Below are 12,905 nucleotides of genomic sequence, written 5' to 3' on the forward strand. Positions count from 1 at the left end.
CAGGGCTCACACTTTAGATTCAAGTTAATGAGATTCCAGAAAGTTCTTGCAAGATTGATGCAATCTGAGAAGAGTTTTCTGTCAATAGAAACTCCCTCTGTTTTTCCTTTATCCTTTTATTGCCTGTGTTTATTTTGGGTTCCAGTAAGGATCAGGTGACTGATGGTACAATGATCAACAAGAAATCTGATGGGAAGAAAAAAGGGCTTTTCTTTGTTGCTCCTGGTGCCTGAATCTCTAACTGAAAGCAGTTTTTGCTATAAGAATTTGAAGGGAAGATTAATTTCTCCTATTTTTTCCCTCTTTAAAAACATTTTTTTAATGTTTATTTTTGAGAGAAAGGGAGAGAGAGAGGCAGAGAGAGACAGAGAGACAGAGGGAGAGAGAAAGCACAAGCAAGGGAGGAGCAGAGAGAGAAGGAGACACAGAATCTGAAGCAGGCTCCAGGCTCCAAGCTGTCAGCACAGAATCCGATGCAGGGCTCGAACCCATGATCATTACCTGAGCCAAGTCGGACCCTTAACTGACTGAGCTAACCAGGCAACCCTCCCCTCTTTTAATGGTCTGTTGATCATATCTTTCTTTGTTTTTCTGTTCTCATGAGGCTTTGTGGCATGTTTTCCATTTGTGACATCTCTCCCAAAACTTCTTTTCATCCAAACATTTTCTTTCTGTCCTGAAGAGTTACATTCTACTCTGCTTTCCACTCTGGCCTTATCACCAAGATGTCATGTTGCCTTAGGCAAGTCCTAACTCCCTTGAGGGCTTCACTTTTCAACTTTGTAAAAGGAAACAGTTTGGTTAGAAATTTTCTAAGGTCCATGTTAGCTCTGACATTCTCTTCTGCATCCTTTTGGTATGAAAGATTTCAAGTCTTGATTGGCATGTATATAGGCATTATTCTAGATGCTCAGAGGAATTAGACCTCTCTGCCACTATCCCTGACTGCTAAATGCCAGTGATTCACCACTCCTGGTCAGAGTGCAAGAACTCTCAACCAGTCTGTTACTAGAGCCAACAAAGAGAAAGAAGGTGCCACTGAGGTGTTCTAAAATACTGAATTAGTAGGAGAGGCTTATGAGTGCCATAAAGGATTGCCAGAGTGTTGGAAAGTTCAGAAAATTTGTTGAGCTTTATGTCTATCACTTTAACTTCCTGTGTTTCAATTTTTTCATTCGTACCAAGAATGAATGGATTAGATCAGAGGTTCTCAACCCCACAGCACATGAGGAAACTTCATAAAAATATAGGTTACCTAGGGTCCTGTAGGATCAATTAAATCAATTCTTTGGGTCAGAGGCAGGGTGACTGAGCATGAGGTCCATATTTTTAAAAGTGTTCCAGGTGATTCTCATGTGTATCTAGATTTATGAATCACTGGATTAGATGATCTCTAATCCATTTTAGCTCGATTTTTTTGTGTGTGTCATAGCAGGGGGTCAGCAGACATTTTCTGCAAAGGGTCAGATGGTTACTATTTTCAGTTTAGTGAGCTATATGGTTGTTATGGCAACTGCTCAGCTAATGTAAACAAGTGGGTATGACTGGATTTGGCCATAGTTCTGCTAACCTCTTGTCTATGGCATAGAATTTACTTAGAATTGATGGAACACCAGCAATCATTTCTGCCCTATATATTAGCTAATGATATATGTGTGTGTGTGTGTGTGTGTGTGTGTGTGTGTGTGTGTGTGTGTACATACATACATCTCTATAATACATATAAAGGATGATTCTTAGTAACAGAGTTCTTTGGGGAAGCCAAAATATTTCAAAATTAAGATGTTTAGACAAAAATCTTATTAAATATACCTTGGAAGAATATTTTGATGTGATATTTTAGACTCCTTGAGATTTCCTTTGAAATACTTTTAATGAATACCACATTGACCCAATTTTATTCATCAAGCACTTGCTGATGGCCTGTCATGAGCTTTTAAGGGGCGCCTGGGTGGCGCAGTCGGTTAAGCGTCCGACTTCAGCCAGGTCACGATCTCGCAGTCCGTGAGTTCGAGCCCCGCATCAGGCTCTGGGCTGATGGCTCGGAGCCTGGAGCCTGTTTCCGATTCTGTGTCTCCCTCTCTCTCTGCCCTTCCCCCATTCATGCTCTGTCTCTCTCTGTCCCAAAAATAAATAAAAACGTTGAAAAAAAAATAAAAAAATAAATAAAAATAAAAAATAATAATACCAGATAGAGTATAAGTAAGTTCAAGTTTGAGTAGTAGATTCAATAAATGATGTGGGACCTTTCAGATTAAAGGGTAAGTTTTAGAGTTTTCTTTTGCCCGTTGGCACACTTAGTATCATGATTACTAAAGTTTTCAATTATTGAAAGAAAATAGAGGACAACGTATTTGATACCTCTGTGTTTTTTAGGATATGCCTTTTGTCATTGGTTGTAATGGGTTTTCTTTCTCTTGTGTCAGGAACACTATCTCTATTGCTTCTTGCAGTCAGAAAAAGTGACATTGATTTGCCATGTGGTTTGCTACAGGTTGGCAATAAACAATTCATGTAATAGAAAGCTATAATAATTTAGAAAGGTTTAGAGTATATAGTATAAGTAACTCACTTATGCTGTTAATAATTGATAGCATTACAGTGCTTGACTGACTTTTTAAATTCTCAAGCCTAAGTAATAGACACAAAAAGATAGTCTAAAGTTTCAGGAATATGTTTTGAACAGAGAATCTGTTTTCATGATAACCATGATCTCCTAAGTCTCTGTGCATGTCCTAAAGTTTATGCTAATGACTGTAATGTGGCTCTGGGTTTCAGGTGTGTATTAGTAAGTTCTGAAGAGCATCTGGTTTGGGCCTGCCAGGAAGGATTGATGATTTAAAACCTTCCTTTTATGTACTTCGCAGTTTAAAAATTTCTCTTATAAAGTGTGTGAAGTTTTGGGGCGCCTGGGTGGCTCAGTCGGTTGAGCGTCCAACTTCGGCTCAGGTCATGATCTCACCATTTGTGAGTTCGAGCCCCGCATTGGGCCCTGTGCTGACAGCTCAGAGCCTGGAGCCTGTTTTGGATTCTTTGTCTCCCTCTCTCTCTCTGCCCCTCCCCGGCTCATGCTCTGTCAAAATAAATAAACATTAAAAAAAATTTTTTTTAAAGTGTGTGAAGTTTTTCACATTGTATCAGTTTCGCTGATGATTTGCCTCACATTTATTTCTTGTCATCTTCCTGGGACATGGAAGTTATGAAATCTCTTTACAGTATTGCCAGCCAGATGTTGGGCTTATGAAATATATTTTCTATTATCATGGCTCTTCTGGCATTATGCATATAGTCTAGGTGTTAATGCATAATTTTGGTGCCCTGTTTACTAAACAACCAAAAGGGTAAAAGGAAACAGAGCAAATATTTTCCTGAGGGAGAGGAGTCTGGGTTTCTAACTTGCTCTAGAAAAGGTCTTTAAGCCTTTTCTTCCTTCTTTGTCAATAGAAAGGGAAAAGGAAAATTAGGAATCTTTTTTTTTTCACTGAACAAATCCGTTAAAAAATAAGGTTGAGATAAGATTGTGGAGCTTTCTTTTTGTTAAGACCATCACACTCCCCAAAGACTTTGTTCTCCTGATCCTTAGATTAGTAACTTCAGAAATTATTATAAAGATAATGAGATTCAGTTTTAAAGATTGACTTAGGAGAATTTTTGCAGCATAATAAATTTAACAAAACCATAAATTTAAAGCAGCTGATTCTCAAGTAAAAATGCCACCTCATTGTGGCTAAACTCAACTTTTATAGAAGTCTGTACAGATTATGTCAGGTTTTCCTCTTCACGTGAAGAATGGGTTGAGCGTCTCAGCGCCTGAGTGTCATTTTGCCCTCAGCATTTACTTCTTGAATTCTAAGACAAGTGCTCTCACCTCAACCGGTGATGGCTACTTTGAGACTTTTCTGTCAGCAGGCCACAGAGAGCTGCCCCTCATGCCTCCTAGGGCAGCCCCTTCACTACACAGGAAGAGGCAGCTAGTCTACAGTCTACAGTCACGCTGATAATTGCCAAATCTGAATTTCCATCCAGTGGCACGGTGGTTTTCACATATCACTTGAAAATGCTAATAGACACTCTAAATTAGAAAAAGGATTAAGTTACATTAAAAAGAACTCAATTCAGGGACGCCTGGGTGGCTCAGTCGGTTAAGCGTCTGACTTCGGCTCAGGTCATGATCTCACAGTTCCTGAGTTCGAGCCCCGCGTCGGGCTCTGTGCTGACAGCTCAGAGCCTGGAGCCTGCTTCAGCTTCTGTGCCTCCCTCTCTCTCTGCCCCTCCCCTGCTCATGCTCTGTCTCTCTCTGTCTCAAAAATAAATAAACATTTAAAAAAAAACTCAATTCAGAACAACTAGATGAGACTAAAAATCGTTTGGCATGTTGCCACTTCAAATCCAAATAGCAACGTGTATTTTCAGACTGAGAAGCTGTGAGGTACGGTTGCAGCCCCGATTTTCTACTGAAGGACTCCTAGCGCTGTCATTTGCCCTGCCCAGATACTGCTTTCTGCATATGAGGTAGAACAATGGATTCACTCATCCCTAACAAAGATTTATTAAGGGACGGCATAGTGCTAAACGCTAGATGGGAAGGATACAACATGGAATGCTTTGAATAAGGTTACTGTAATAGGCAATGTGGGCTTAACATTAACCCTGTGGAGTGTAAGCTTCAGGTCTGTCTCTTGCATGGGCACCTTCAGAGGCCCTATACTTAATTATACATGCATTTTTTTTAAGTTTATTTATTTATTTTGAGAGAGAGAGAGAAAACATGTGTGAGCAGGGGAGGGGCAGAGAGGCGGGGAGAGAGAGAGAGAGAGAGAGACAGAGACAGAGACAGAGACAGAGACAGAGAGAGACACACACACACACAGAGAGAGAATCCCAAACAGGCTCTGTGCTAATAACATAGACATGGGGCTTGAACCCTTGAATCATGAGATCATGACCTGAGCCAAAACCAAGAGTCAGACACTCAACTGACTGAGCCATCCAGGTGCCCCATTAATGCATAATGTTGAGTCTTTAATGTAAGAGTCCCTTCAATTATTTAAGTTCCACCAAACCTGGGTCCATCCTGGGCCAGCTATAAATCTTTAGCTATGAAATCAAGCGTGTAAGAAATATGACTCCACTTTTGCTATAGTTGAATTCATTTTCTACTTGAACACACATGCTGCTGAGTGCAAGAAGCAATGTCAGTGTCTTCAGAAATCTTGTTGGAAGTGAATCTAAATTCTGAATGGAGTTTACAGAATGCCTAGATCCTGAGGGGAGGGAGCATCTGGCATAGGTTGCCCCTTATCTGTGCTCTGTCTCTGAGGCATTGATGTTGCTCTTTGACCTAGAGGAGTACAGTGCAGGGAGATTGAATCTTTGTTCTTCTGATCCTGATTGTGAATTCTTTGATGAGCTCTCTCTCAACTTTTTCCATGCCTTGGGCATGGAAGACCCTGAGGGATTAAAGGATTGGGATTTGGCTTCCCTTCAACACCCCTCTAGAAATACAGGAAAATATGAAGCTTTGTTGAGTTATCTGGGTCTAGACATGCCAAGCACCCATGTCTACTGTAGTGCTTCCATGCCATTCCAGGCACTTAGGATGTTTCTCTAAGGTATGCCTAATTCCAGGCCTCCACCTAGAAATTGAGGCATAGACCTCTTGTGTTCCAAAAGTCCTCTAAATCTACCCAAGGATAGAACTTGAGTTTGGTTGCAGGGCAGGACTCATTTTTAGAGGAACTGGTGTCTAAGCCCTTTTGTTAAATGCCATTCATGAGTCAGATTATGTAGTGAGGAGAGAAACTGTTTTTCACCTATCATAAATTCATCTCTGGCTACTGTTTTTGCATAAACAGTGTGATTTGAGTCTTTCAGACTTTGATTTTTGAAACTTTAAAGTCAATATTCATGTAGCTAAGAATTTTCAACTATCCATCTCTGGTTCTAAAAGCCAATTTTTGAAACTTAAAAGACCAGAATTGATTTTCTTCGTTCTGGTTCTATTGTGGTTTTCCCTTTAAAAAGCAAGTAGAATGGAAGTAGAATATAATAATTGGAGAGCCTTTGAGGTACAAGGAATTAGTAATTCATAATATCATCTACCACATCATCTATTCAGCAGTGGCATTTTAGAGCTACAAAACTGGCCATGATGCAGGTATCTGCACTAACCACCTTTTCTCCTCATCAAAAAATGTTCTAATTCACTGAAATGAATGAGTGTCTGCTTGTATGCTGTGGATGAGTACCCGTTGTTAAGAACTTGTTCTTGGTCAGCGATATTTGACCATGCTGTGGGTAACTATAGTAACTATAGTAACTTTAAGCAATTAGACTATATGAAAGATGATCAGTTGAAAATTTCATTTCCAGGGGTACCTAGATGGCTCAGTCAGTTAAGTGTGTCTGACTCTTGATTTCGGCTCAAGTCATTATTTCACAGTTCATGAGTTCAAGCCCCACGTCAGGCTCCACGCAGACAGCATAAAGCCTGCTTGGAATCCTCTCTCTCCCTCTCTCCCTGATGCTCCCCTGCTTGTTCTCTCTCTCTCTCTCTCTCTCTCTCTCTCTCTCTCTCTCAAAATAAATAAACTTAAAAAAGAAAATTTCATTTTCTAAATTAGGTAGGTACAATCCACTGCATTTGACTTTGAAGTTCTAGGTTCACCCTCAGTGGTAAGCCTCACTAATGGAATAGTAATTTACTATGGTCTTCACAACTCCTTACACACACACACACACACACACACACACACACACACACACAAATTATATACATGTCAGTGCTGCCAAAATAGTGATTTTAAATATAATTTTCTAATAACACTGCATATAATTTGGAGTAGTTTAGATAGCAATATTTAATTGCTCACTGGAAGTATTAAAGTATGAAGGATTTTTGATACATAGTAGCTTTCTGGATGTGCTAAAGCACTTGAAGACTAGTGTAGAGTTCTTTGCATTGATGTACAGAGATGTCAACAGTCTCACTTTATTTTATAAAACTAAGCTACATTTCTCTCAATGATTTTGAGAGAGTAATATTATTTTTATGCATGATGAATACAATAAAATATTTTAAATGCATTTGAGCTATTTCTCTGGCATTTCCATCTCAGCATTAGTTACAATTCTAATTGACCTTCCAGATCAATTAGCTCTCTAGGAAAATAAGTGACAATGAAATGCAAGAGTATACTTTAATTCAAAGTTAATAAAAAATAACAGAATCAGTATTTAACAACCTCTGAAAGTCACTCATAATTTGGATTTGAAAATATCATGTGTAGGAGCCATTCTAGAGTTATTTGTAATGGATGTGTGCTTTAGAGACTTTTCACTTTCATTAACAATGGATTTGGCTTAAAAGGGTTCTCCTCTTGAATCTTGAAAAATTATTGAAGATAATCTGAAGGTATTTTCAAGATAAAAAAATGAAGCAACCACATTACTAGACAGAAGAACTTCACAAATAGCAAACTTGATCAATAGCATGTGAAAACAGGCAATGTAAGAAATCATTTCTAATAATCTAAGTCTTAACTGAAAATAAAGTTATAAATTAACATTGTAAAGGAGAGGGTTGAATTCTTGACTGAGTAAAACTAGAATCAATAATTACTTTTAAGACAAAAAAGCAATAAATTTCTGTTGAATAAGCAGTTAATACCTGGGAAGGGCTGAGCCATCAAGGATGATATATTAAAAATAGAAATTGAGTGAATTCAGCCTTCAGCTCTTTCTTGTTATTCACTGATTTATTCATGTATATATAATCATTCACATATTTATTCTTTTATTAATTTTTTTCAAATATTTATTAAGAGCCTGTTGTTTGTAAGGCTATTTTAAAAGTTATATTCCAGGGGTGCCTGGGTGGTTCAGTCAGTTGAGTGTCTGACTTTGGCTCAGGTCATGATCTCACAGTTCGTAGGTTCCAGCCCCCACTCCCCAGGCTCTGTCCTGATAGCTCAGAGCCTGACGCCTGCTTCTGATTCTATGTCTCCCTCTCTCTCTGCCTCTTTCCCACTCACACTTTATCTCTCTCTCAAAAATCACTAAGCATTAAAAATAAATAAATAAATAAATAAATAAATAAATAAATAAATAAATAAATAAATAAAATTATATTCCAGATTCCAATCATAACTATTCAGCAGAATGTGTTCTTGTTAAAGAATTAAGCTAAGCACCTTTAAAAAATAGCTGAGCTCTTTCATTTCTGTGCACATTAAACATATATGTATTAAATAGGCTTATAAAGCAAATGTGTACTTAATTTCAAACACAACTTTTATATGCAATGACATTTTGCTCAGCAGTGGATATTGATCTGGAGGTTATTTAGATTTAAAATGCAATTATTTAACTACAAATATAGGACAAGGACTTCAATTTATTTGAAGATTATTGTGAAGTCATTCAAAATTTACTAAGCAGCAAGGATTCATTGCCACCCAGCTGACTTACAGAATTGTAGATAGGTTTTTTTTTTAAAGTTCATTTATTTATTTTGAGAGAGAGAGAGAGAGCACACATGCAAGGAAGGGGCAGAGAGAGAGGGAGAGAAAATCCCAAGCAGGCTCCATGCTGTTAGTGTGAAGCCCGATATGGAGCTTGATCCCACAAACCATGAGCTCATGACCGGAGCCAAATTTAAGAGTCAGATGCCTAACCAGCTGAGCCACCCAGGCACCCCTAAAATTGTAGATAGTTTTTAAGGCTGTTTGAGAGAAAGGCAAGAATCTTTAGTAGTGGTTCTGAGGTGTGGAACATTTTATCATAATATACCAGTTATACAAGAGTGTGCAGTGTTGCTCATAGTTGAAGAAAAAAATTTCCCTCTTGACATCATCTATTCCTTTGAGTATAGTTGGGCTATTTATGTGTGGCTTGCATAACTGAGAATTAAAGACTCACAAAAATAAACAGGTCTATACAGAGCCCATTTATATAAATCCTATTTAATTCTCTTTGGTTAAGCTTTTAATTATATCCAATTATTTCCTGTTAGTTCATTGAAAAACCTTCTGACAAATAACCAAGTGACGACGGTCGGGCATCACATCTTACATGTTATTTTTTAAGGAAACATCACACTAATTATGGCATTGCCTGCAGTTATTAAACAAAAATGAAACATTGTTATTTCATTTCAGATGCGATCTGTGAGCCGAGTCTTCAAGTTTATTGACATGCCTACAGAAGAAAGTAAACCACCTAACAAGCCATTCAAACCATCCAAGGACATCCCGCTCTCAAAAGTTATGATTACTGAGAATCAGCATGTGAGGGAAGATGACATCTGGCCCTCAGGGGGCCAAATGACAGTCAAAGACCTTACAGCAAAGTATACAGATGGTGGAAATGCCATATTAGAGAACATTTCCTTCTCAATAAGTCCTGGCCAGAGGGTAAGATTTCAACATTGCTTGCTTTGTTAGACCTGTGTTCAGTAAGTAAATCTCAGTAGCCTAGACCAATGTGTTAGTAAAATCCATTGGTAGCATTATTATTATAGACTAGGGACAATATTGAACATACATATTTCAAGTTATTGTTTACAAAGTCCTTATTTTTTAATCTGATAATTTAGTTTGCAGAGGTCAGAAATGATATAGTTGGTTCATTTTAAATGTGATTCTACTTGTAGAATAGGTAATTGATTGCTAGGTTACTAACCAAAAGAATCCATTAAATAAACCAAAATTATGACATGTTTTAGATTTGGCCTCTTGAAACTATCTTCCATTTCAGGTAAGAGAAATATTTTGTTGTTGACTCTAATTTCTTTGTAAATTTTACCTAATATAACTCTGTCAAACAGGTGGTACTTTCTAAATTAGCTTTGTTCAGTTTATTTGTTTATTTGGAATCTTAATCAAGGTATGGATTATTTCAATTTTTTGCCAATATTTACCAAGAAAAAATTATTTACTAAACAACTGTTTTATTATTTAATAAGCAAAAATAACCATGCATTATTTTGAATTGTTCCATATAGATTTCAGCCCTGGACTGACCACATGGATGGTATTCAAATACACCAATTCTAGAATTAATTCTAGGTGAAAGGGACAGTCATTCTTCCTAAAGTCTGTGTCCTATAAATGTGGTTTTATATTTTATATTTCAAAGTTCTTATTTTGGGCTGCTCCATAAATCTAGACAGGATTATTCCTTTGTTTTATTTTTTAAAATTGAGATAGAATACAATAGAGCCACTTCCCTTTTTTTTTTTTTTTAAGAGAAAGAGAGCATGAATAGAGGAGGGGAAAGAGAGAGAGAGAGAGAGAGAGAGAGAGAGAGAGAGAGAGAGAGAGGGAGAGAAAGAGAAAGAATCTTAAGCAGGTTCCACACTTAACATGGAGCCCGATGTTGGGCTCCATTCCATGACCCTGGGATTATGACCTGAGTTGAAACCAAAAGTTGGATGCTCAACTGACTGAGCCATCCAGGCACCCTATAGAGCCACTTCTAATGAAAACTGAATTTTAAACTTTCTCTCTTTGTGGCTTAATATCAAATAGAATTTTTTTTATTTGTTGAGATAATGGTCTCTAAACTTTTTTAGGCCACTATCAGTGTCATCAACATAGGAACAGACTCTTATCACTTGCTTTTTGCCCATGGGTTTAAGAATATTTCATATTTGATGCATTGGAAAAAGTTCTAAAAAATGTAGAGTGAGCAAAAATGTTCCTGTATACCATGCTAAATGGCTTGAAATGGCACACCAGAAATTTTGACTCCCTTTTTTAATTTTACAGTTAGTATCAATAAATTCACATACTACTAAAACTAGCTCTTTATTATAATTTTTGCCGATCAAGAATGGGACTTGTTTTTTTTTTTCTTTTTGTTGAGAGAAAACAGGTTTTTTTTAAGTTTTTATTTTAATTCCAGTTAGTTAACATACAGTGCAATATTAGTTTCAGGTGTACAATATAGTGATTCAACACTTCTTTGCATCACCCAGTGCTCATCACAAGTGCACTCCTTAATCCCCATCAACTATTTAACACATCCCGCTGCCACCCCCCTTCTCATAACCATCAGCTTGTTCTCTGTAGTTAAGAGTCTGCTTTTTGGCTTCTCTCTCTCTTTTTTCCCCCCTTTGCTCACTTGGTGTTTCTTAAATTCCATATATGAGTGAAATCATATGGTATTTGTCTTTGTCTGACTGAGTTCGCTTAGCTTAATACTCTCTAGTTCCATCCAGGTCATTGAAAATGGCAAGATATCATTACTTTTTATGGCTGAATAATATTCCATTGTGTGTGTGCATGTGTGCGTGTGTACATGTGTATGTGTGTGTACACATACATACCACATCTTCCTGATCCATTCATTAGTTGATAGGCACTTGGGTTGCTTCTGTATCTTGATTATTGCAAATAATGCTTCTATAAACATAGAGGTTAATGTATCCCTTTGAATTAGTGGTTTTGTATTCTTTGAGTAAATACCCAGTAGCATGATTTCTGGATCATAGGGTAGTTCTATTTTTAACTTTTTCAGGAACCTCCATACTGTTTGCCAGAGTAGCTGCACCAGTTCCCACCAACATTGCAAGAGTGTTCCCCTTTCTCCACATCCTCGCCAGCACCTGTTGTTTCTTGTTGATTTTAGCCATTCTGACATGTGTGAGGTAATATCTTGTTGTAGTTTTGATTAGTAATTCCCTGATGAGGAGTTACAGCGAGCATCTTTTCATGTGTCTGTTAGCCACCTGGATGTCTTCTTTGGAGAAAGAAATGTCTGTGTCTTCTGCCCATTTTTAACATTTATTTATTTTTTGAGAGAGAGAGACAGAGCGTTAGTGGGGGAGGAGCAGAGAGAGAGAGGGAGATACAGAATCTGAAGCAGGCTCTAAGCTCTGAGTTGTTAGCACAGAGCCTGATGCGGGGCTCGAACCCACAAACTGTGAGATCATGACCTGAGCCGAAGTCAGGTGCTTAACCAACTGAGCCACCCAGGCGGCCCTCTTCTGCCCATTTTTTAATTGGATTATTCATTTTTTGGGTGTTAAGTTTAGAAGCTCTTTATGTATTTTAGATACTAACCCTTTATGATATGTCATTTACAAATATCTTCTCCCACCCTATAGGTTGACTTTTAGTTTTATTGATTGCTTCCTTCACTGTTCAGAAGCTTTTTTATGTTGAGGTAGTCCTCATAGTTTATTTTTCCCTTGCCTCAGGAGACATCTAGAAAGAAGTTTCTACAGCTGATATCGAAGAGGCTACTGCCTGTGCTCTTTTCTAGGATTTTTATGGTTTCAGGTCTCACGTGTAGGTCTTGCATCCATTTTGAATTTATTTTTGTGTGTGGATGGTGTAAGAAAATGGGCTAGTTTCTTTCTTTTGCATGTTGCTGTCCAGTTTTCCCAGTACCATTTATTGAAGAGGCTGTCTTTATCCCATTGGATATTCTTTCCTGCCTTGTCGAAGATTAAGTGATATAGTTGTGGGTTCATTTCTGGGTTCCCTATTCTGTTCCATTGATTTATGTGTCTCTTTTTGTGCCTATACTGTACTGTTTTGATCACTAAAGGTTTGTAATATAACTTGAAGTCCAGAATTGTGATGCCTCCAGCTTTGCTTTTCTTTTTCAAGGTTGCTTTGGCTATTCAGCATCTTTTGTGGTTTCATATAAATTTTAAGATTGTTTGTTCTAACTCTGTGAAAAAGGCTGTTGGTGTTTTGATAGGGATTGCATTAAATGTGTAGATTGCTTTGGATGGTAAAGACATTTTAACAATATTCATTCTTCCATGAGCATGGAAGTTCTTTCCATTTGTTCATGTCATCTTAAATTTCTTTCATCAGTGTTTTATAGTTTTCAGAGTAGAGGTCCTTCATCTCTTTGGTTAGGTTTATTCCTAGGTGTCTTATTATTTTTGG

At 37.6% G+C, this 12,905-nt stretch overlaps 1 protein-coding gene across 3 annotated transcripts in view; it reads left to right on the top strand.

Annotated features, from left to right (window-relative positions):
* CFTR (CF transmembrane conductance regulator) overlaps positions 1–12,905 on the top strand; it is a 187,469-nt gene that overhangs the window by 136,569 nt on the left and 37,995 nt on the right. For all 3 annotated transcript variants that reach the window (NM_001048009.1, XM_045041230.1, XR_006587667.1), the window contains 1 exon segment: positions 9,159–9,413. In NM_001048009.1, the coding sequence (NP_001041474.1) occupies positions 9,159–9,413 (255 nt within the window).

This window comes from Felis catus, chromosome A2, assembly GCF_018350175.1.
Source record: "Felis catus isolate Fca126 chromosome A2, F.catus_Fca126_mat1.0, whole genome shotgun sequence".
In the NCBI taxonomy this organism is placed as follows: Eukaryota; Metazoa; Chordata; class Mammalia; order Carnivora; family Felidae; genus Felis; species Felis catus.